General features: G+C 43.0%; 1 protein-coding gene across 1 annotated transcript in view; it reads left to right on the top strand.

Annotated features, from left to right (window-relative positions):
- Positions 1-11,192, top strand: part of gpam (glycerol-3-phosphate acyltransferase, mitochondrial) — a 46,701-nt gene extending 35,509 nt beyond the window's left edge. The window contains exons 17-21 of the mRNA XM_014158745.3: positions 2,320-2,397; positions 2,592-2,729; positions 6,247-6,436; positions 6,997-7,055; positions 7,284-11,192. Coding sequence (XP_014014220.1) covers positions 2,320-2,397; positions 2,592-2,729; positions 6,247-6,436; positions 6,997-7,055; positions 7,284-7,400 — 582 coding nt within the window. The 3' untranslated portion in view covers positions 7,401-11,192. The remainder of the gene's footprint in view (positions 1-2,319; positions 2,398-2,591; positions 2,730-6,246; positions 6,437-6,996; positions 7,056-7,283) is intronic.
- The last annotated feature ends 14,845 nt before the right edge of the window (positions 11,193-26,037 follow it).

The following is a 26,037-nucleotide window of genomic DNA, read 5'->3' on the forward strand; positions in this document are numbered from 1 at the left end:
AAGCAGATTGCATTCTTCATTTCACCTGTCACATTAGTTTACGTTATGAAGCTTAACGTAGTTCCCCAGAACAGTTGAGCCAGTCAAGTGTTTTTCTAAATAGCACAATGGGGAAAAAGCTGTAGCTGGTATTTGGTTTAACTTGCTTGTAAGCTAAGTGGCCTAATTAATAAGGAGACGGGACATCCTATAGTGTTATCTTTCTGCTGTGTTTGAGAAGTCAAAGCTCTTTGGATGAGTTATCTGTACAGCTGCCACTGCTATTTTGATTTCCTTGCGTTTTTCTCTCCTCCGTTCTCGGCCCTTCTCCAAGCTGAGCAGGTATTGCCCTAGCGACTCAGTCTCCGCACAGACGGCGTGAACACATGCTGCTCCAAAGCTGGTGCTGTTTTTATGTCAGACAAGCATAAATCAACTTTGTTAATTTGCACAATGTCTCTCGTTCACATTGTCCAAACTCAACAAAAATGTGTCCCTGTGCCCAAGAACACCAAGGTAACCAGTCTATGACTATTGCTTGGTTAGCACTCACATCTGTAACCATGAAATGCTTTGAAAGGCTCCCCCTCAGGAGGCTTAAAATATTCTGCATGGGACCACATTTTCTCAAAGTTCTAGAGCTGCACCATTGAGAGCATTTTGACTGACTGCATCACCGCTGCACTGCTGGCAACTGCTTGGCATCCGGCCACAAGGCGCTACAAATGCTAGTGCATACAGCTCAGTACATCACTGGGGCCGAGCTCCGTGCCTTCAGGGCCTCTGTTGGAGTCATGGAAATAGAATGACTATTTTAATTCTGTAGTTAAAATATAATAGTGGGCACTTAGAATATAGTTTTTGACATGTGAAGAATAAAAAAGCCAGGGAGTTGTTATTGTGACAGGGTAGGGACCATAGTGTTGAGCAGTGTTTCCTAGGGGACCTTATAATCTTTGGCTATGTTCAGGGTTTTTCTCTGAGCTGTGTGGAAAGTCGGTCTGTGTGGAATGAGAGGGCAGGAGAGGAGAGGGGTGACTCAAGTACCGGAGTAAACGAATACAAATGGATGCTACACACAACAGAGTAGCGTATCACATTTAACAAGCCAAACATTGAAATATTGGTATGGAAGGTGAAGTAAAAACCCAAACTGGTCCATGCATCAATACCGGTGTATATCGTATACTCTACTACTACCTACAGGGCCTTCAGAAAGTATTCACACCCCGTTTTACTTTTTCCCAATGTTGGCACTAAAGTAATACTGCAAAACACAACTTTTTTTCCTGAATACAAAGTTTTATGTTTGGGGTAAATCCAATAGAACACATTAATGAGTACCACTCGCCATATTTTCAAGCCAAGTGGTGGCTGCATCACGTTATGGGTATGCTTGTAATTGTTAAGGTCTGGGGAGTTTTTCAGGGGGGAAAAATGGAATGGAGCTAAGCACAGGCCATATCTTAGAGGAAAACCTGGTTCAGTGTGCTTTCCACCAGGCACTGGGAGAAGAATTCACCTTTCAGCAGGACAACAACCTAAAATACAAGGCCGAATCTACACTCTGGTTACTTGACCAAGAAGACCGTGAATGTTGCTGAGTTACACTTTTGACTTCAATCTACTTAAATTGATGGCAAGACCTTAAAAATGATTGTCTAGCAATGATCAACAACCAATTTGACAGCGCTTGAAGAATTTTGAAAATAATGATTGTCAAATGTGGAAAGCGCATAAAGACTTAGCCAGAAAGACTCACAGCTGTAATTGCTGCCAAAGTTGCTAATACAAAGTGTTGACTTGGGTGCGATTACTTATGTAAATGAGATTTCTGTATTTCATGTTCAATACATTTGCAAAAATGTCTAAACATATTTTCACTTTGTCATTATAGGGTTTTGTGTGTAGTTTGGTGAGGGGAATAAGCATGTCTTAAATCAATTTTGAAAATGGGCTGTAAAACACTGGAATAAGTCGAGGGGTATGAATACTTTCTTGTGTAACTTTGAGCTGGATTGCCTGTCCTTGCCATTATCTTCATTTTTGCTCATTAGCATATTTAGCTAGCCGTCTCTGGAAATCCTCTAGTAAAATGTGTTAAATAGGCTTCTTTTTTCTTCATTTTTAGCTCCCCTTGTGTACTAAGATGGTAATACCGTAAATCCCGGAATGAGGACGATATGAAAATCTGGATACACCCTAGTCACTAGAGCGTAAAGGGGAAATGTTGCTTAACGGTCCACAATATATCACATGTTCATCCAGGGTGAAAGCTGTATCAATGTGGGATCTGTACTGTGTGTCTCTCTCGATAGTGACCTTTTGTCTCCTCTCCAGCCCTGTCAGACTATCTATCAGGTGTTCCACGATGCTGTCAGCCGTTTGATCCAGTATGGAGTTCTGTATGTGGCAGAGGTGAGTTTTACATGCTGTCCGGCTGCAAAATGCCAAAACAAGGTCTTCAGGCTCAAATGAAATCGTGATTGAAAATGCTTATATTTAACAGAATTTTCTAGCAAATGTTCTGAACCGTGTGTGTGTGTGTGTGTGTGTGTGTGTGTGTGTGCGCGCGCGCGTTTGTTATTGTGTGTGTCTGTGTATTCATCCAGGAGGACCAGGAGGAGCTGACCCCCAGCCCCACCGAGGAGCCATGGCCTAAGAAGTTCCCTGAGCCCCTGTCGTGGAGGAGTGATGAGGAGGACGAGGACAGCGACTTTGCAGAGGAGCAGAGGGACCGCTACCTCAAAGTAAGCTAGCCACACTGAACTTGGAAAACGATCACCAGTCAGTTAGCTTGGGTGTCCAAAATGGCACTTTTTTCCCCCTATATAGTACAATCAAAAGTAGTACAACAGATACAGGTAACTGACAAATTAAAGGATACACCAATATAAAGTTTCTTATTAGGACGTTGGACCACCACAAGCTGCCAAAACCACTTCAGTGCACCTTGGCATAAATTCTACAAGTGTCTGAAACTCTATTGGAGGGATGCAACTCCTCCATTCTTCCAAGATAAAGTCCATCATTTGGTGTATTATTGATGGTGGTGGAAAACGTCTCAGGCACCGCTCCAGGATCTCACGTCTTCAATTGGGTTGAGATCTGGTGACTGAGACGCACACACACACACACTATGCTCCTTTAAGACCCCTCTTTCAAAGCCACTGAGATCTTCTAGCCATGGTATCCAAAATAATGGGCAACTGGGCTTTTTAAAATTTTTTATACGTGACCACTAAGCATGATGGGATGCTAACTGCTTAATTAACTCAATAACCAAACCTGTGTGAAAGCACCTGATTTCAATGTACTTTATATCCCTAATTTACTCAAGTGTTGCCTTTTTTATTTTGGCACTAAACCTGGATACCCCTTCAAATTAGTGTATTTGGTTATACCCGTTGCTGACAGATGTATAAAATCAAGCACACAGCCATGCAATCTCCAGAGACAAGCATTGGCAGAATGGCCTTACTGAAGAGCTCAGTGACTTTCAACGTGGCACCGTCAGAAAATGCCACCTTTCCAACAAGTCAGTTTGTCAAATTTCTGCCCTGCTAGAGCTCCACCGGTCAACTGTAATTTTGAAGTGGAAACGTCTAGGAGCAACAATGGCTCAGCCGCGAAGTGGTTTTGCCACACAAGCTTACAGAACGGGACCGAGTGCTGAAGCACGTATTGCATAAAAATAATCTGTCCTTGTTTGCAACACTCGCTACAGAGTTCCTAATTGCCTATGGGAGCAACATGAGAACAAGAAATGTTTGTCAAGATGCTTCATGAAATGGGTTTCCATGGCTGAGCAGCCGCACACAAACCTAAGATCACCATGCGCAATGCCAAGCGTCGGCTGGAGTGGTGTTAAGCTCGCCACCATTTGGACTCTGGAGCAGTAGAAACGCATTCTCTGGTGTGATGAATCATGCTTCATCTGGCAGTCCGACAGACTAATATGTGTTTGGCGGATACCAGGAGAACACTACCTGCTCCAATGCATAGTACCAACTGTAAAGTTTGGTGGAGGAGGAATAATGGTCTGGGGCAGTTTTTTCATGGTTCGGGCTAGGCCCCTTAGTTCCAGTGAAGAGAGATCTTAACTTTCCAGCATACAATGACATTCTAGATGATTCTGTGCTTCAATGGTTTGGAGAAGGCCCTTTCCTGTTTCAGCATGACAATGCCCCGGTGCACAAAGCGAGGTCCATACAGAAATGATTTGTCGAGATCGGTGTGGAAGAACTTGACTGGCCTGCACAGAGCCCTGGCCTCAACTCCATCGAACACCTCTGGGATGAATTGGAAGGCCGGCAGCGAACCAGGCCTAATCGCCCAACATCAGTGCCCAACCTCACTAATGCTCTTGTGGCTGACTGAATGGATACAAGTCTCTGCAGCAATGTTACATCTAGTGGAAAGCCTTCCCTGAAGAGTGGAGGCTGTTATAGCAGCAAAGTCGGACCAACTCCATATGAATGATTTTGGAATTAGATGTTCGATGAGCAGGTGTCCACATGCTTATGTCCATGTGGTGTATGTATGTGTTGCATTTATATTTTTGATAGATATAGCTAATTTAATTAGATTTTACTGAGTTACAGTTCATGAGGAAATTCGTCTATAAAATAAATTCTTTACATTTTAGTCATTTAGCAGACACACTTATCCAGAGCGACTTAGTAGTGAGTACATAAACAATACTTTTTTCGTACTGGTCTCCCGTGGGAATCGAACCCACAACCCTGCCGCTGCAAGCGCCATGCTCTACCAACTGAGCTACACAGGATCACAAGGCCTTAATATATGGATTTCACATGACTGGAAATGGATGTGCATCTGTTGGTCACAGATACCTTAAAGAAAAATGGATCTCAGGATCTCATCACGGTATTTTTGTGTGTTCAAATTGCCATCGATAAAATGCAATTGTTTTCGTTGTCCATAGCTTATACCTTCCCATACCATAATCCCACTGCCACCATGGGGCACTCTGTTCACAACACTGACATCGGCAAACCGCTCGCCCACACGACGCCATACACGTGGACAATTGTGCATTAATCTGCTGCCGACCAAAGAAAGTATCTGCCCTGTAGCTGCCGCGGTGGCTGATATTTTATTTATTATTTTTTTATATATTTTTACATGCAAATATAAAATCTATGATGACTTTTCAGCTAGCTGAATAAGAAGTGATAAACAAATATGAAGTTCAGTTCAATCAAAGCTACCAGAGATAAGATGTGCATTTATCTGTGGCCAATGACCTTGAGGCTTTTTATGTGGGGCAGTTCTTATTTAACTCTATGGCAGCACCCCAAGGGGGCTAAAGCTGCCAGGACCTCCCAGTATGTGCTGCAGTCACACACTATCCTTCACTCACCCACCTGAATCCCTTGAGCATGCTCCAATTACACGCATCCTATCACGCGCAACCGGAGAAAAACTGAGGGCTAGCCCCTCCGTAACAGCTTCAAAAGAGGCTGAAATAGCTGAATACAGGAGCTGCCTTACTCAAAGAAAATGTACCAAAACGTCAGTACAACTGGGAAGCGGCCGTGTATGATTTTATTATTCAAGCAATTAAAAAAACTGAAACATGTTTGCTAACTGATATATGTTGTGGCCTGAATGAATGCCAGAATTGCATGCAAAACCGATGTATCTGCTGCATGGTGGTGCGGCTGAGACCAACTTGCCCTGAATGACGCGTCGCCACTGAGCTGTCGGCTCTCTCACTCTATCTAGCTAATGTGTTTTTAGTTCCCACTTCTTCAGGTGGTAAATAGCCTAAAAAAGATGCAGGCATATTAATCTCTAAAGAGCCAAAAAGAAATCGGATCCATCTGGATCCTATTTTGACTTGTTACACATCAATCATGCTTTCCCTGATCATGTTAGCTCAAATAGCTAACTTCTTTCTTGTCTTACTACTAAATGGTAGTGGAAAAAGTTAGTCTAGAGCCCTGGCGATAATAGGAAGTAACTGCTGCATTGTTATTGAGCAAAATGTCAATTTATTGTGCTATTACTTTTTATCCATATCGAATAGGATGCAGCCCTTTTGTTATTCTGCAATTATACCTTGACTCATACACCCTTACATTAAACTCCTACTACATACACCCTTACACACGCTGATATTGCCTACACCTTTATGCACCAGGTCCAGTGTTTCTGCTGCTGTTTTGTCCACAACAATCCTGAGCTGTGTCAAACTTTAAAAAAAATACATCTCTGACCATTTGCTGTGTGTGTCCACAGGTGAGCCTATCCCCCGAGCACCAGGAGTTCTTTGTCTTCCTGCAGCGTCTCCTCAGCCCCGTACTGGAGGCCTACAGCGGGGCGGCCATCTTTGTCCACAGCCTGAGCCAGCCCATGGCCGAGCCCGAGTACACGCAGCAGCTCTTCCGATACCTGCTCACACGCACCGAGAAGGGAGTGGCCGCCTACGGTACGAACCTTTGTTTGACATTTTATTTTCTGTACTGTGGCTTTTACCAGATAAAGACCTCGGGGGGGCTCTGCAAATCGTACACTGTAATGCTGCCAAATATCCCCTTTTTTTTTTTTTTTTTTTTTTTTTTGTCATTTAGCAGACGCTCTTATCCAGAGCGACTTACAGTAGTGAATGCATACATTTCATACATTTATTTATTTATTTATTTTTTTCTGTGCTGGCCCCCCGTGGGAATCGAACCCACAACCCTGGTGTTGCAAACACCATGCTCTACCAACTGAGCTACAGGGAAGGCTTTTAATACTTTTTAATACTTTTAATACTAATGTTCAGACCTGGGGCCATAAGTATGAAGCTTCTCAGAGTAGGGGTGCTGATCTAGGGTCAGCTCCCAACGTCTATGGACTCTAATTCATTGTCATCTAAAAGGCTAAACTGATCCCAAATCGGCACTACTCTGAGACTACTACATACAGCCCCCGAGGTTGATCATCTTAGCCAGGACAAACAACCTGAAATAAGATTCTCTCTCCTCTTCTGTTCTCTTCTCTTAGGTGAAAGTGCGACACACTACCTCGTGAAGAACACCGTGAGAACGTTTAAGGAACTTGGGGTGAGAGACCGCTAGATTCTAGCATGTAGCATCCATCCTCCCTCTGTTTTGGTAGTTCTGAAGACTGTCTTCTGTTAGTCAACTTCTGAAAAGATCTACGCACTAAACTCAGTGGTGGCTCACTGCAGAACAAACTCTGCTGATATTCTAATCTCAATTCCAAAAAGCTGTTCAAATGTGGTTTTTTTTATGTCCATCTCTGGTGTTATCTAATTTAAATGGCTGCAGGTCCTGAAGGAGAGGCGGGAGAACCATGTGTCATTGGTGGAGCTGAGCAGCACCTTCCTACCTCAGGCGAATCGGAACAAGCTCCTGCATTACATCCTGGGCTTCACCCTCCTGTGACCTACAACCTTCCCACCGAGCTCCACCCACCCTGTCTCCCCTCCACAAGGGCTTTTACTGGCTAGTTCTAACCAATCAGAGGTGCTACTCTATGGAAAGCTTTACCAGGAAGTGCCTTTCGTGAAACCACTATTAGCCAGAAGAGACTTGAAGTCAGTCTTCCTCCTCCAGTTGAGACCCTTCCACCTGTAGAACTGTGCAGCTAGATTGAAAGGAAAAAAAACAAAACTGTCCCTCATCTGACTCTATAATCGTCCTTCAGTGAAAGTCAGTTTTTAATTGGATTGGTCATTTAACTATAGGAATACTTATTCATCTTCGTTGGACTAATCATATTGTTTTTCTCTCAGTCCAGTAAATGAATGTCATCTTTACAAACACAAAAAAACAATGCCTTTGGTGTAAAAAAATAAATAAATAAATAAGAGGCAGAGGGCATTTTTTTTGCACCAGAATGCATGTAGAACATTTGCTCATTGCTAGGCCCCTATCCATACGTTAGAAACTGAAACCACGTATTAGAAACGGACATAATGAAGACTATAAAAATTTTAAAAAGCATGCAAGTCAAAGAACTCACTATATACAAGTGTTACTCATCTCAAGTTTAGTCCATGGGCATATCTACAGTGAGCAGGCAGCCCATGGTTCTGTAGACCTCTAAAGACTTTAACCTCCTGTGTTGTTATTTTTCTATGTTGTATGAATGAAAGGGCATTCTGGTGCAACCACCACATGAAACTTGCCCCTTGTGTTACCTTGAACATGGGCCACTTTGATGTCTGACAATCGGCAGACTCGTCGCGCAAACTTTTTTTTTCCTGACTGAATTGGCAAATGTGGCTCAAATTCCAAGGCACTTACCGCTGTTCAACATGAATTCCTGGTGTTAAGACCTAGTTGTATGATTTCCATAGCCATTTGGAACAGCAATGTAGCTACATGTAAAACATTTTGTTAGTGTTTTACATCTGCCGAAATGGAATTAGAATTTCTCAATGTGTAACTAAAGCAGAGAGCTGATATGAACAAATATTAATTGCTGCACAATATTTAAAAAGAATAATAATAAATACTCTTCCCAAGAGTCATGAAGCATTACGATACCTTGCAAAATCCAGCACTTCCTTTTCATGCACGAGAGAATGTAGTTTAGGTATTAAAACTGTAGTCATGCAAAGGTTACAGTGCAGCCAAGTAGGTCATTGCAGCGCTGGCACCCTTTTTACAAAATGATTCAAATGTAATAACTGATTTTAGTGTTGCTAAAACAACACGTGTTGTATATTACTAAATGTACTTGGAAGCCTTAAATGGCATACAAGGCTCTTGCAATGTATACTTTGACTTTGTCGTGAATCATTTTTGGGTACGGGGGTGGGGGATCCGATGTGTGCGTTTACCCAACATCTACATGAATGTTACGCATCAGAGCACACTTCCTCAAACCTGTCATACGAGTTACATAAGGCATAAGATCAGCATAGCTAGCCTTTCATTTTCCGTGAACTTATCTATGGTCTCCCGCTTTATCTTCCTTGTAGCGGGTGGGATGGGAAACTACTCTGTAAATTTTACTTGTTCTTACTCGTTAAGACTGTACTGTAGAATAACTTTACTTAGGGCAACTTGGTTACTCACATGGTTGCCTCCACGCACAACTTCCAGAGAAGGTTCTGTCGTTAGCATAGTCACAGGAGGACCTTTGGTTATGAACGGTAAATACCTGATGAATATGTAATTTGGTTCATCAAACAAGCTAACTGGTCCTCCTGAAGCTAGCAAGTTAGATGGGAGGTATTGGCTTAGATAGCTTTGCACGCTGGAATAGGTTATTTTTAGTCACTTCGAGGAAAAGATCTGTCTCCCTTTTTTGCTTTTTAGCCTCATGTAAAGCCGCAAAGCTTTATCTAGTTAGGATAGAGGGACTATTGATGTACCAACTCCATTTCTCCTGGTTGTCTTTGGTATGGAGTATGACCCTAATAATCCATCAGCTGCACGGCTTGTCCTTTTACAAGTGTGTGTTGACCCTTCTTGTTGTGGACTAGCCTCTCTGGCTGGATAATGGGGCACTGTTTTAAGACTTTAGAAATGCATTTCTCCTGTCTTGAACATCTCTGATCTGTGAAAGCAAGGTTTCTACTGTACTTTATTACTCTGTCTGATCCATCCTTGCTAAGGAGGGAAAGAAGGAATGATTCATGTTCTAGACGTATATGAACAGGGCCCAACTCCCCGTCTGGTAATATTGGGTCTCTGAGACGTTGGGGTCGTTCATGCCGATGTGCAGCACAAGTTAGTTTGAAAATGAAGGTTTGAGGTAATGGGAGCAGAGGGGAAGCCAATGAAAGTGCAAGGGATGGCTGTGACGACATAAACGTTGAAAAAGATGAACTAGAGAGATGACAAAACGGAACGTCTCAAGACCAGTCTAGTTTACACTATTGCTACCAATTTTGATTTGAAGAAATATACTAATTTGGTGTTGTAGGGTGTTAAGGTGGAGAAATATGGGTTTGTGTATAATCCCTATTGTGATATTGTTTATTAATTTGGGAATCATGGTCTGCAAAGGCACAGTGATATGTAACTCATCAAAATTAGTTTCAATGCTTTAAGCTGAGCTTGAGTCAATGTCAAATGTAGCAGATTCCATTTCCCTGTATTTATAGTGTAGTTGTGTAAAACTGTTTAGATTAAACACTGGAACTCTGCGTTGGTGTCGGTTGTTTAAAAATGTTGGACCTGAATGCAACTCTGCATTATGATATGGACTGTCATTTTCCATTTGAATTGCACGTCTTCAGTATTCATTAGGATAGAGTTGACGCCATTGAATAGCAGAGGCTCGCAAGGGGAGTTAAATGAGCACAGAGCATCAAATCCTCATTTTGAAACTTGGTGTTGCCAGGGCCTGGATGTTTCTTTTGGGAACCACACATGGGGAAATACACTTTCGTAGCAACTTGTTTGCTAGGTGCCACACGGTACAGATATTGAATGTGGACACCGGTGTGCAGCGCACACTATAAGAACACAATCACAGCTAACGATCTACTCTCTCGGTACAGACTGTCTCTCCAAGAGACCAGTATTTAAAGCAATAATAAACCCAGATTCTGTAAGTTAGTCAAACTCACCCCTGTGGCACGCCCAAATTGAGACAAGGCTTTGTGCATGTATCCGCTGGTCGCCATCAATTTCATAGGTACCTAAATGTGAACTCTATACTTAACCTGAGAGATGTAGACTAGTGTGTGTGTGTGATAGTAGGAAACCAAGTTGGGTTTGTTACTTCTGTATCTTACCTTTCCCCCAAATAGATGTGTTAATTGGAAGACTCTCGCTCAATCGGCACTCAAACATGTTTAGTTTTGGCACATGGTGGTTGAATCATGTCACTAATGTGGGAAACATGTTGATGCCAAAAGGATGCATACAAACGACGTTAACCTTTTGTAGACAATAAACCTTAACTGTATTCTTTGAGCATGATGCCTTTTAATACATTGTAGTTTTTTTTTTGTTGGTGTATGTTGTGCATGTTAGCTGAGGCCCATGTAGCATGGCCACTAAAAGAACTCACTGTAAGAGTAGTAACTCGTTAAAAACAAAAGGTCATTATTTTCTTACAAGAACACAAGTTTACCATAGGAAGAGTCACCAGCTACTAAAAAAAACATGTCACTCTTTTTATGTTCCTGCTTCCATAGAACAAAAACAATATTCAAGCACAGTTGTGAGTACATTTTTTTGTTTTGTTTTTAAATAAATTAATGATTAACAATGCAGTTTTGTCTTGTCATTTTTGAAAGGAATGATGATCAATCACAAAAATTGTGGTGATACATTCATGCCTCTGCGTTTTGAAAAGAAGAATTGCCTTTTGTCCATAACATTTGTAATCAGTTTACATTAATAAGATCCTTCTATGTGAGATGAAGACAATACTCACACACGTGCCAAACCTTTATTTATATATGAGGGGAAGTCGCTTAAAGGACAATGTAACATTTGGATTTCTACAGAACTACACTGCTCAAAAAAATAAAGGGAACACTAAAATAACACATCCTAGATCTGAATGAATGAAATAATCTTATTAAATACTTTTTTCTTTACATAGTTGAATGTGCTGACAACAAAATCACACAAATAATCAATGGAAATCCAATTTATCAACCCATGGAGGTCTGGATTTGGAGTCACACTCAAAATTAAAGTGGAAAACCACACTACAGGCTGATCCAACTTTGATGTAATGTCCTTAAAACAAGTCAAAATGAGGCTCAGTAGTGTGTGTGGCCTCCACGTGCCTGTATGACCTCCCTACAACGCCTGGGCATGCTCCTGATGAGGTGGCGGATGGTCTCCTGAGGGATCTCCTCCCAGACCTGGACTAAAGCATCCGCCAACTCCTGGACAGTCTGTGGTGCAACGTGGCGTTGGTGGATGGAGCGAGACATGATGTGCTCATTTGGATTCAGGTCTGGGGAACGGGCGGGCCAGTCCATAGCATCAATGCCTTCCTCTTGCAGGAACTGCTGACACACTCCAGCCACATGAGGTCTAGCATTGTCTTGCATTAGGAGGAACCCAGGGCCAACCACACCAGCATATGGTCTCAAAAGGGGTCTTAGGATCTCATATCGGTACCTAATGGCAGTCAGGCTACCTCTGGCGAGCACATGGAGTGCTGTGCGGCCCCCCAAAGAAATGCCACACCATGACTGACCCACCTCCAAACCGGTCATGCTGGAGGCAGCAGAACGTTCTCCACAGCGTCTCCAGACTGTCACGTCTGTCACGTGCTCAGTGTGAACCTGCTTTCATCTGTGAAGAGCACAGGGCGCCAGTGGCGAATTTGCCAATTTTGGTGTTCTCTGGCAAATGCCAAACATCCTGCACAGTGTTGGGCTGTAAGCACAACCCCCACCTGTGGATGTCGGGCCCTCATACCACCCTCATGGAGTCTGTTTCTGACCGTTTGAGCAGACACATGCACATTTGTGGCCTGCTGGAGGTCATTTTGCTGGGCTCTGGCAGTGCTCCTCCTTGCACAAAGGCGGAGGTAGCGGTCCTGCTGCTGGGTTGTTGCCCCCCTACGGCCTCCTCCACGTCTCCTGATGTACTGGCCTGTCTCCTGGTAGCGCCTCCATGCTCTGGACACTACGCTGACAGACACAGCAAACCTTCTTGCCACAGCTCGCATTGATGTGCCATCCTGGATGAGCTGCACTACCTGAGCCACTTGTGTGGGTTGTAGACTCTCCCGCTTTATCTTCCTTGTAGCGGGTGGGATGGGAAACTACTCTGTAAATTTTACTTGTTCTTACTCGTTAAGACTGTACTGTAGAATAACTTTACTTAGGGCAACTTGGTTACTCACATGGTTGCCTCCACGCACAACTTCCAGAGAAGGTTCTGTCGTTAGCATAGTCACAGGAGGACCTTTGGTTATGAACGGTAAATACCTGATGAATATGTAATTTGGTTCATCAAACAAGCTAACTGGTCCTCCTGAAGCTAGCAAGTTAGATGGGAGGTATTGGCTTAGATAGCTTTGCACGCTGGAATAGGTTATTTTTTGTCACTTCGAGGAAAAGATCTGTCTCCCTCTTTTGCTTTTTAGCCTCATGTAAAGCCGCAAAGCTTTATCTAGTTAGGATAGAGGGACTATTGATGTACCAACTCCATTTCTCCTGGTTGTCTTTGGTATGGAGTATGACCCTAATAATCCATCAGCTGCACGGCTTGTCCTTTTACAAGTGTGTGTTGACCCTTCTTGTTGTGGACTAGCCTCTCTGGCTGGATAATGGGGCACTGTTTTAAGACTTTAGAAATGCATTTCTCCTGTCTTGAACATCTCTGATCTGTGAAAGCAAGGTTTCTACTGTACTTTATTACTCTGTCTGATCCATCCTTGCTAAGGAGGGAAAGAAGGAATGATTCATGTTCTAGACGTATATGAACAGGGCCCAACTCCCCGTCTGGTAATATTGGGTCTCTGAGACGTTGGGGTCGTTCATGCCGATGTGCAGCACAAGTTAGTTTGAAAATGAAGGTTTGAGGTAATGGGAGCAGAGGGGAAGCCAATGAAAGTGCAAGGGATGGCTGTGACGACATAAACGTTGAAAAAGATGAACTAGAGAGATGACAAAACGGAACGTCTCAAGACCAGTCTAGTTTACACTATTGCTACCAATTTTGATTTGAAGAAATATACTAATTTGGTGTTGTAGGGTGTTAAGGTGGAGAAATATGGGTTTGTGTATAATCCCTATTGTGATATTGTTTATTAATTTGGGAATCATGGTCTGCAAAGGCACAGTGATATGTAACTCATCAAAATTAGTTTCAATGCTTTAAGCTGAGCTTGAGTCAATGTCAAATGTAGCAGATTCCATTTCCCTGTATTTATAGTGTAGTTGTGTAAAACTGTTTAGATTAAACACTGGAACTCTGCGTTGGTGTCGGTTGTTTAAAAATGTTGGACCTGAATGCAACTCTGCATTATGATATGGACTGTCATTTTCCATTTGAATTGCACGTCTTCAGTATTCATTAGGATAGAGTTGACGCCATTGAATAGCAGAGGCTCGCAAGGGGAGTTAAATGAGCACAGAGCATCAAATCCTCATTTTGAAACTTGGTGTTGCCAGGGCCTGGATGTTTCTTTTGGGAACCACACATGGGGAAATACACTTTCGTAGCAACTTGTTTGCTAGGTGCCACACGGTACAGATATTGAATGTGGACACCGGTGTGCAGCGCACACTATAAGAACACAATCACAGCTAACGATCTACTCTCTCGGTACAGACTGTCTCTCCAAGAGACCAGTATTTAAAGCAATAATAAACCCAGATTCTGTAAGTTAGTCAAACTCACCCCTGTGGCACGCCCAAATTGAGACAAGGCTTTGTGCATGTATCCGCTGGTCGCCATCAATTTCATAGGTACCTAAATGTGAACTCTATACTTAACCTGAGAGATGTAGACTAGTGTGTGTGTGTGATAGTAGGAAACCAAGTTGGGTTTGTTACTTCTGTATCTTACCTTTCCCCCAAATAGATGTGTTAATTGGAAGACTCTCGCTCAATCGGCACTCAAACATGTTTAGTTTTGGCACATGGTGGTTGAATCATGTCACTAATGTGGGAAACATGTTGATGCCAAAAGGATGCATACAAACGACGTTAACCTTTTGTAGACAATAAACCTTAACTGTATTCTTTGAGCATGATGCCTTTTAATACATTGTAGTTTTTTTTTGTTGGTGTATGTTGTGCATGTTAGCTGAGGCCCATGTAGCATGGCCACTAAAAGAACTCACTGTAAGAGTAGTAACTCGTTAAAAACAAAAGGTCATTATTTTCTTACAAGAACACAAGTTTACCATAGGAAGAGTCACCAGCTACTAAAAAAACATGTCACTCTTTTTATGTTCCTGCTTCCATAGAACAAAAACAATATTCAAGCACAGTTGTGAGTACATTTTTTTGTTTTGTTTTTAAATAAATTAATGATTAACAATGCAGTTTTGTCTTGTCATTTTTGAAAGGAATGATGATCAATCACAAAAATTGTGGTGATACATTCATGCCTCTGCGTTTTGAAAAGAAGAATTGCCTTTTGTCCATAACATTTGTAATCAGTTTACATTAATAAGATCCTTCTATGTGAGATGAAGACAATACTCACACACGTGCCAAACCTTTATTTATATATGAGGGGAAGTCGCTTAAAGGACAATGTAACATTTGGATTTCTACAGAACTACACTGCTCAAAAAAATAAAGGGAACACTAAAATAACACATCCTAGATCTGAATGAATGAAATAATCTTATTAAATACTTTTTTCTTTACATAGTTGAATGTGCTGACAACAAAATCACACAAATAATCAATGGAAATCCAATTTATCAACCCATGGAGGTCTGGATTTGGAGTCACACTCAAAATTAAAGTGGAAAACCACACTACAGGCTGATCCAACTTTGATGTAATGTCCTTAAAACAAGTCAAAATGAGGCTCAGTAGTGTGTGTGGCCTCCACGTGCCTGTATGACCTCCCTACAACGCCTGGGCATGCTCCTGATGAGGTGGCGGATGGTCTCCTGAGGGATCTCCTCCCAGACCTGGACTAAAGCATCCGCCAACTCCTGGACAGTCTGTGGTGCAACGTGGCGTTGGTGGATGGAGCGAGACATGATGTGCTCATTTGGATTCAGGTCTGGGGAACGGGCGGGCCAGTCCATAGCATCAATGCCTTCCTCTTGCAGGAACTGCTGACACACTCCAGCCACATGAGGTCTAGCATTGTCTTGCATTAGGAGGAACCCAGGGCCAACCACACCAGCATATGGTCTCAAAAGGGGTCTTAGGATCTCATATCGGTACCTAATGGCAGTCAGGCTACCTCTGGCGAGCACATGGAGTGCTGTGCGGCCCCCCAAAGAAATGCCACACCATGACTGACCCACCTCCAAACCGGTCATGCTGGAGGCAGCAGAACGTTCTCCACAGCGTCTCCAGACTGTCACGTCTGTCACGTGCTCAGTGTGAACCTGCTTTCATCTGTGAAGAGCACAGGGCGCCAGTGGCGAATTTGCCAATTTTGGTGTTCTCTGGCAAATGCCAAACATCCTGCACAGTGTTGGGCTGTAAGCACAACCCCCACCTGTGGATGTCGGGCCCTCATACCACCCTCATGGAGTCTGTTTCTGACCGTTTGAGCAGACACATGCACATTTGTGGCCTGCTGGAGGTCATTTTGCTGGGCTCTGGCAGTGCTCCTCCTTGCACAAAGGCGGAGGTAGCGGTCCTGCTGCTGGGTTGTTGCCCCCCTACGGCCTCCTCCACGTCTCCTGATGTACTGGCCTGTCTCCTGGTAGCGCCTCCATGCTCTGGACACTACGCTGACAGACACAGCAAACCTTCTTGCCACAGCTCGCATTGATGTGCCATCCTGGATGAGCTGCACTACCTGAGCCACTTGTGTGGGTTGTAGACTCTCCCGCTTTATCTTCCTTGTAGCGGGTGGGATGGGAAACTACTCTGTAAATTTTACTTGTTCTTACTCGTTAAGACTGTACTGTAGAATAACTTTACTTAGGGCAACTTGGTTACTCACATGGTTGCCTCCACGCACAACTTCCAGAGAAGGTTCTGTCGTTAGCATAGTCACAGGAGGACCTTTGGTTATGAACGGTAAATACCTGATGAATATGTAATTTGGTTCATCAAACAAGCTAACTGGTCCTCCTGAAGCTAGCAAGTTAGATGGGAGGTATTGGCTTAGATAGCTTTGCACGCTGGAATAGGTTATTTTTTGTCACTTCGAGGAAAAGATCTGTCTCCCTCTTTTGCTTTTTAGCCTCATGTAAAGCCGCAAAGCTTTATCTAGTTAGGATAGAGGGACTATTGATGTACCAACTCCATTTCTCCTGGTTGTCTTTGGTATGGAGTATGACCCTAATAATCCATCAGCTGCACGGCTTGTCCTTTTACAAGTGTGTGTTGACCCTTCTTGTTGTGGACTAGCCTCTCTGGCTGGATAATGGGGCACTGTTTTAAGACTTTAGAAATGCATTTCTCCTGTCTTGAACATCTCTGATCTGTGAAAGCAAGGTTTCTACTGTACTTTATTACTCTGTCTGATCCATCCTTGCTAAGGAGGGAAAGAAGGAATGATTCATGTTCTAGACGTATATGAACAGGGCCCAACTCCCCGTCTGGTAATATTGGGTCTCTGAGACGTTGGGGTCGTTCATGCCGATGTGCAGCACAAGTTAGTTTGAAAATGAAGGTTTGAGGTAATGGGAGCAGAGGGGAAGCCAATGAAAGTGCAAGGGATGGCTGTGACGACATAAACGTTGAAAAAGATGAACTAGAGAGATGACAAAACGGAACGTCTCAAGACCAGTCTAGTTTACACTATTGCTACCAATTTTGATTTGAAGAAATATACTAATTTGGTGTTGTAGGGTGTTAAGGTGGAGAAATATGGGTTTGTGTATAATCCCTATTGTGATATTGTTTATTAATTTGGGAATCATGGTCTGCAAAGGCACAGTGATATGTAACTCATCAAAATTAGTTTCAATGCTTTAAGCTGAGCTTGAGTCAATGTCAAATGTAGCAGATTCCATTTCCCTGTATTTATAGTGTAGTTGTGTAAAACTGTTTAGATTAAACACTGGAACTCTGCGTTGGTGTCGGTTGTTTAAAAATGTTGGACCTGAATGCAACTCTGCATTATGATATGGACTGTCATTTTCCATTTGAATTGCACGTCTTCAGTATTCATTAGGATAGAGTTGACGCCATTGAATAGCAGAGGCTCGCAAGGGGAGTTAAATGAGCACAGAGCATCAAATCCTCATTTTGAAACTTGGTGTTGCCAGGGCCTGGATGTTTCTTTTGGGAACCACACATGGGGAAATACACTTTCGTAGCAACTTGTTTGCTAGGTGCCACACGGTACAGATATTGAATGTGGACACCGGTGTGCAGCGCACACTATAAGAACACAATCACAGCTAACGATCTACTCTCTCGGTACAGACTGTCTCTCCAAGAGACCAGTATTTAAAGCAATAATAAACCCAGATTCTGTAAGTTAGTCAAACTCACCCCTGTGGCACGCCCAAATTGAGACAAGGCTTTGTGCATGTATCCGCTGGTCGCCATCAATTTCATAGGTACCTAAATGTGAACTCTATACTTAACCTGAGAGATGTAGACTAGTGTGTGTGTGTGATAGTAGGAAACCAAGTTGGGTTTGTTACTTCTGTATCTTACCTTTCCCCCAAATAGATGTGTTAATTGGAAGACTCTCGCTCAATCGGCACTCAAACATGTTTAGTTTTGGCACATGGTGGTTGAATCATGTCACTAATGTGGGAAACATGTTGATGCCAAAAGGATGCATACAAACGACGTTAACCTTTTGTAGACAATAAACCTTAACTGTATTCTTTGAGCATGATGCCTTTTAATACATTGTAGTTTTTTTTTGTTGGTGTATGTTGTGCATGTTAGCTGAGGCCCATGTAGCATGGCCACTAAAAGAACTCACTGTAAGAGTAGTAACTCGTTAAAAACAAAAGGTCATTATTTTCTTACAAGAACACAAGTTTACCATAGGAAGAGTCACCAGCTACTAAAAAAACATGTCACTCTTTTTATGTTCCTGCTTCCATAGAACAAAAACAATATTCAAGCACAGTTGTGAGTACATTTTTTTGTTTTGTTTTTAAATAAATTAATGATTAACAATGCAGTTTTGTCTTGTCATTTTTGAAAGGAATGATGATCAATCACAAAAATTGTGGTGATACATTCATGCCTCTGCGTTTTGAAAAGAAGAATTGCCTTTTGTCCATAACATTTGTAATCAGTTTACATTAATAAGATCCTTCTATGTGAGATGAAGACAATACTCACACACGTGCCAAACCTTTATTTATATATGAGGGGAAGTCGCTTAAAGGACAATGTAACATTTGGATTTCTACAGAACTACACTGCTCAAAAAAATAAAGGGAACACTAAAATAACACATCCTAGATCTGAATGAATGAAATAATCTTATTAAATACTTTTTTCTTTACATAGTTGAATGTGCTGACAACAAAATCACACAAATAATCAATGGAAATCCAATTTATCAACCCATGGAGGTCTGGATTTGGAGTCACACTCAAAATTAAAGTGGAAAACCACACTACAGGCTGATCCAACTTTGATGTAATGTCCTTAAAACAAGTCAAAATGAGGCTCAGTAGTGTGTGTGGCCTCCACGTGCCTGTATGACCTCCCTACAACGCCTGGGCATGCTCCTGATGAGGTGGCGGATGGTCTCCTGAGGGATCTCCTCCCAGACCTGGACTAAAGCATCCGCCAACTCCTGGACAGTCTGTGGTGCAACGTGGCGTTGGTGGATGGAGCGAGACATGATGTGCTCATTTGGATTCAGGTCTGGGGAACGGGCGGGCCAGTCCATAGCATCAATGCCTTCCTCTTGCAGGAACTGCTGACACACTCCAGCCACATGAGGTCTAGCATTGTCTTGCATTAGGAGGAACCCAGGGCCAACCACACCAGCATATGGTCTCAAAAGGGGTCTTAGGATCTCATATCGGTACCTAATGGCAGTCAGGCTACCTCTGGCGAGCACATGGAGTGCTGTGCGGCCCCCCAAAGAAATGCCACACCATGACTGACCCACCTCCAAACCGGTCATGCTGGAGGCAGCAGAACGTTCTCCACAGCGTCTCCAGACTGTCACGTCTGTCACGTGCTCAGTGTGAACCTGCTTTCATCTGTGAAGAGCACAGGGCGCCAGTGGCGAATTTGCCAATTTTGGTGTTCTCTGGCAAATGCCAAACATCCTGCACAGTGTTGGGCTGTAAGCACAACCCCCACCTGTGGATGTCGGGCCCTCATACCACCCTCATGGAGTCTGTTTCTGACCGTTTGAGCAGACACATGCACATTTGTGGCCTGCTGGAGGTCATTTTGCTGGGCTCTGGCAGTGCTCCTCCTTGCACAAAGGCGGAGGTAGCGGTCCTGCTGCTGGGTTGTTGCCCCCCTACGGCCTCCTCCACGTCTCCTGATGTACTGGCCTGTCTCCTGGTAGCGCCTCCATGCTCTGGACACTACGCTGACAGACACAGCAAACCTTCTTGCCACAGCTCGCATTGATGTGCCATCCTGGATGAGCTGCACTACCTGAGCCACTTGTGTGGGTTGTAGACTCTCCCGCTTTATCTTCCTTGTAGCGGGTGGGATGGGAAACTACTCTGTAAATTTTACTTGTTCTTACTCGTTAAGACTGTACTGTAGAATAACTTTACTTAGGGCAACTTGGTTACTCACATGGTTGCCTCCACGCACAACTTCCAGAGAAGGTTCTGTCGTTAGCATAGTCACAGGAGGACCTTTGGTTATGAACGGTAAATACCTGATGAATATGTAATTTGGTTCATCAAACAAGCTAACTGGTCCTCCTGAAGCTAGCAAGTTAGATGGGAGGTATTGGCTTAGATAGCTTTGCACGCTGGAATAGGTTATTTTTTGTCACTTCGAGGAAAAGATCTGTCTCCCTTTTTTGCTTTTTAGCCTCATGTAAAGCCGCAAAGCTTTATCTAGTTAGGATAGAGGGACTATTGATGTACCAACTCCATTTCTCCTGGTTGTCTTTGGTATGGAGTATGACCCTAATAATCCATCAGCTGCACGGCTTGTCCTTTTACAAGTGTGTGTTGACCCTTCTTGTTGTGGACTAGCCTCTCTGGCTGGATAATGGGGCACTGTTTTAAGACTTTAGAAATGCATTTCTCCTGTCTTGAACATCTCTGATCTGTGAAAGCAAGGTTTCTACTGTACTTTATTACTCTGTCTGATCCATCCTTGCTAAGGAGGGAAAGAAGGAATGATTCATGTTCTAGACGTATATGAACAGGGCCCAACTCCCCGTCTGGTAATATTGGGTCTCTGAGACGTTGGGGTCGTTCATGCCGATGTGCAGCACAAGTTAGTTTGAAAATGAAGGTTTGAGGTAATGGGAGCAGAGGGGAAGCCAATGAAAGTGCAAGGGATGGCTGTGACGACATAAACGTTGAAAAAGATGAACTAGAGAGATGACAAAACGGAACGTCTCAAGACCAGTCTAGTTTACACTATTGCTACCAATTTTGATTTGAAGAAATATACTAATTTGGTGTTGTAGGGTGTTAAGGTGGAGAAATATGGGTTTGTGTATAATCCCTATTGTGATATTGTTTATTAATTTGGGAATCATGGTCTGCAAAGGCACAGTGATATGTAACTCATCAAAATTAGTTTCAATGCTTTAAGCTGAGCTTGAGTCAATGTCAAATGTAGCAGATTCCATTTCCCTGTATTTATAGTGTAGTTGTGTAAAACTGTTTAGATTAAACACTGGAACTCTGCGTTGGTGTCGGTTGTTTAAAAATGTTGGACCTGAATGCAACTCTGCATTATGATATGGACTGTCATTTTCCATTTGAATTGCACGTCTTCAGTATTCATTAGGATAGAGTTGACGCCATTGAATAGCAGAGGCTCGCAAGGGGAGTTAAATGAGCACAGAGCATCAAATCCTCATTTTGAAACTTGGTGTTGCCAGGGCCTGGATGTTTCTTTTGGGAACCACACATGGGGAAATACACTTTCGTAGCAACTTGTTTGCTAAGTGCCACACGGTACAGATATTGAATGTGGACACCGGTGTGCAGCGCACACTATAAGAACACAATCACAGCTAACGATCTACTCTCTCGGTACAGACTGTCTCTCCAAGAGACCAGTATTTAAAGCAATAATAAACCCAGATTCTGTAAGTTAGTCAAACTCACCCCTGTGGCACGCCCAAATTGAGACAAGGCTTTGTGCATGTATCCGCTGGTCGCCATCAATTTCATAGGTACCTAAATGTGAACTCTATACTTAACCTGAGAGATGTAGACTAGTGTGTGTGTGTGATAGTAGGAAACCAAGTTGGGTTTGTTACTTCTGTATCTTACCTTTCCCCCAAATAGATGTGTTAATTGGAAGACTCTCGCTCAATCGGCACTCAAACATGTTTAGTTTTGGCACATGGTGGTTGAATCATGTCACTAATGTGGGAAACATGTTGATGCCAAAAGGATGCATACAAACGACGTTAACCTTTTGTAGACAATAAACCTTAACTGTATTCTTTGAGCATGATGCCTTTTAATACATTGTAGTTTTTTTTTGTTGGTGTATGTTGTGCATGTTAGCTGAGGCCCATGTAGCATGGCCACTAAAAGAACTCACTGTAAGAGTAGTAACTCGTTAAAAACAAAAGGTCATTATTTTCTTACAAGAACACAAGTTTACCATAGGAAGAGTCACCAGCTACTAAAAAAACATGTCACTCTTTTTATGTTCCTGCTTCCATAGAACAAAAACAATATTCAAGCACAGTTGTGAGTACATTTTTTTGTTTTGTTTTTAAATAAATTAATGATTAACAATGCAGTTTTGTCTTGTCATTTTTGAAAGGAATGATGATCAATCACAAAAATTGTGGTGATACATTCATGCCTCTGCGTTTTGAAAAGAAGAATTGCCTTTTGTCCATAACATTTGTAATCAGTTTACATTAATAAGATCCTTCTATGTGAGATGAAGACAATACTCACACACGTGCCAAACCTTTATTTATATATGAGGGGAAGTCGCTTAAAGGACAATGTAACATTTGGATTTCTACAGAACTACACTGCTCAAAAAAATAAAGGGAACACTAAAATAACACATCCTAGATCTGAATGAATGAAATAATCTTATTAAATACTTTTTTCTTTACATAGTTGAATGTGCTGACAACAAAATCACACAAATAATCAATGGAAATCCAATTTATCAACCCATGGAGGTCTGGATTTGGAGTCACACTCAAAATTAAAGTGGAAAACCACACTACAGGCTGATCCAACTTTGATGTAATGTCCTTAAAACAAGTCAAAATGAGGCTCAGTAGTGTGTGTGGCCTCCACGTGCCTGTATGACCTCCCTACAACGCCTGGGCATGCTCCTGATGAGGTGGCGGATGGTCTCCTGAGGGATCTCCTCCCAGACCTGGACTAAAGCATCCGCCAACTCCTGGACAGTCTGTGGTGCAACGTGGCGTTGGTGGATGGAGCGAGACATGATGTGCTCATTTGGATTCAGGTCTGGGGAACGGGCGGGCCAGTCCATAGCATCAATGCCTTCCTCTTGCAGGAACTGCTGACACACTCCAGCCACATGAGGTCTAGCATTGTCTTGCATTAGGAGGAACCCAGGGCCAACCACACCAGCATATGGTCTCAAAAGGGGTCTTAGGATCTCATATCGGTACCTAATGGCAGTCAGGCTACCTCTGGCGAGCACATGGAGTGCTGTGCGGCCCCCCAAAGAAATGCCACACCATGACTGACCCACCTCCAAACCGGTCATGCTGGAGGCAGCAGAACGTTCTCCACAGCGTCTCCAGACTGTCACGTCTGTCACGTGCTCAGTGTGAACCTGCTTTCATCTGTGAAGAGCACAGGGCGCCAGTGGCGAATTTGCCAATTTTGGTGTTCTCTGGCAAATGCCAAACATCCTGCACAGTGTTGGGCTGTAAGCACAACCCCCACCTGTGGATGTCGGGCCCTCATACCACCCTCATGGAGTCTGTTTCTGACCGTTTGAGCAGACACATGCACATTTGTGGCCTGCTGGAGGTCATTTTGCTGGGCTCTGGCAGTGCTCCTCCTTGCACAAAGGCGGAGGTAGCGGTCCTGCTGCTGGGTTGTTGCCCCCCTACGGCCTCCTCCACGTCTCCTGATGTACTGGCCTGTCTCCTGGTAGCGCCTCCATGCTCTGGACACTACGCTGACAGACACAGCAAACCTTCTTGCCACAGCTCGCATTGATGTGCCATCCTGGATGAGCTGCACTACCTGAGCCACTTGTGTGGGTTGTAGACTCTCCCGCTTTATCTTCCTTGTAGCGGGTGGGATGGGAAACTACTCTGTAAATTTTACTTGTTCTTACTCGTTAAGACTGTACTGTAGAATAACTTTACTTAGGGCAACTTGGTTACTCACATGGTTGCCTCCACGCACAACTTCCAGAGAAGGTTCTGTCGTTAGCATAGTCACAGGAGGACCTTTGGTTATGAACGGTAAATACCTGATGAATATGTAATTTGGTTCATCAAACAAGCTAACTGGTCCTCCTGAAGCTAGCAAGTTAGATGGGAGGTATTGGCTTAGATAGCTTTGCACGCTGGAATAGGTTATTTTTTGTCACTTCGAGGAAAAGATCTGTCTCCCTTTTTTACTTTTTAGCCTCATGTAAAGCCGCAAAGCTTTATCTAGTTAGGATAGAGGGACTATTGATGTACCAACTCCATTTCTCCTGGTTGTCTTTGGTATGGAGTATGACCCTAATAATCCATCAGCTGCACGGCTTGTCCTTTTACAAGTGTGTGTTGACCCTTCTTGTTGTGGACTAGCCTCTCTGGCTGGATAATGGGGCACTGTTTTAAGACTTTAGAAATGCATTTCTCCTGTCTTGAACATCTCTGATCTGTGAAAGCAAGGTTTCTACTGTACTTTATTACTCTGTCTGATCCATCCTTGCTAAGGAGGGAAAGAAGGAATGATTCATGTTCTAGACGTATATGAACAGGGCCCAACTCCCCGTCTGGTAATATTGGGTCTCTGAGACGTTGGGGTCGTTCATGCCGATGTGCAGCACAAGTTAGTTTGAAAATGAAGGTTTGAGGTAATGGGAGCAGAGGGGAAGCCAATGAAAGTGCAAGGGATGGCTGTGACGACATAAACGTTGAAAAAGATGAACTAGAGAGATGACAAAACGGAACGTCTCAAGACCAGTCTAGTTTACACTATTGCTACCAATTTTGATTTGAAGAAATATACTAATTTGGTGTTGTAGGGTGTTAAGGTGGAGAAATATGGGTTTGTGTATAATCCCTATTGTGATATTGTTTATTAATTTGGGAATCATGGTCTGCAAAGGCACAGTGATATGTAACTCATCAAAATTAGTTTCAATGCTTTAAGCTGAGCTTGAGTCAATGTCAAATGTAGCAGATTCCATTTCCCTGTATTTATAGTGTAGTTGTGTAAAACTGTTTAGATTAAACACTGGAACTCTGCGTTGGTGTCGGTTGTTTAAAAATGTTGGACCTGAATGCAACTCTGCATTATGATATGGACTGTCATTTTCCATTTGAATTGCACGTCTTCAGTATTCATTAGGATAGAGTTGACGCCATTGAATAGCAGAGGCTCGCAAGGGGAGTTAAATGAGCACAGAGCATCAAATCCTCATTTTGAAACTTGGTGTTGCCAGGGCCTGGATGTTTCTTTTGGGAACCACACATGGGGAAATACACTTTCGTAGCAACTTGTTTGCTAGGTGCCACACGGTACAGATATTGAATGTGGACACCGGTGTGCAGCGCACACTATAAGAACACAATCACAGCTAACGATCTACTCTCTCGGTACAGACTGTCTCTCCAAGAGACCAGTATTTAAAGCAATAATAAACCCAGATTCTGTAAGTTAGTCAAACTCACCCCTGTGGCACGCCCAAATTGAGACAAGGCTTTGTGCATGTATCCGCTGGTCGCCATCAATTTCATAGGTACCTAAATGTGAACTCTATACTTAACCTGAGAGATGTAGACTAGTGTGTGTGTGTGATAGTAGGAAACCAAGTTGGGTTTGTTACTTCTGTATCTTACCTTTCCCCCAAATAGATGTGTTAATTGGAAGACTCTCGCTCAATCGGCACTCAAACATGTTTAGTTTTGGCACATGGTGGTTGAATCATGTCACTAATGTGGGAAACATGTTGATGCCAAAAGGATGCATACAAACGACGTTAACCTTTTGTAGACAATAAACCTTAACTGTATTCTTTGAGCATGATGCCTTTTAATACATTGTAGTTTTTTTTTGTTGGTGTATGTTGTGCATGTTAGCTGAGGCCCATGTAGCATGGCCACTAAAAGAACTCACTGTAAGAGTAGTAACTCGTTAAAAACAAAAGGTCATTATTTTCTTACAAGA

Source organism: Salmo salar, chromosome 19, assembly GCF_965601325.2.
Source record: "Salmo salar chromosome 19, fSalSal1, whole genome shotgun sequence".
Classification (NCBI taxonomy): domain Eukaryota; kingdom Metazoa; phylum Chordata; class Actinopteri; order Salmoniformes; family Salmonidae; genus Salmo; species Salmo salar.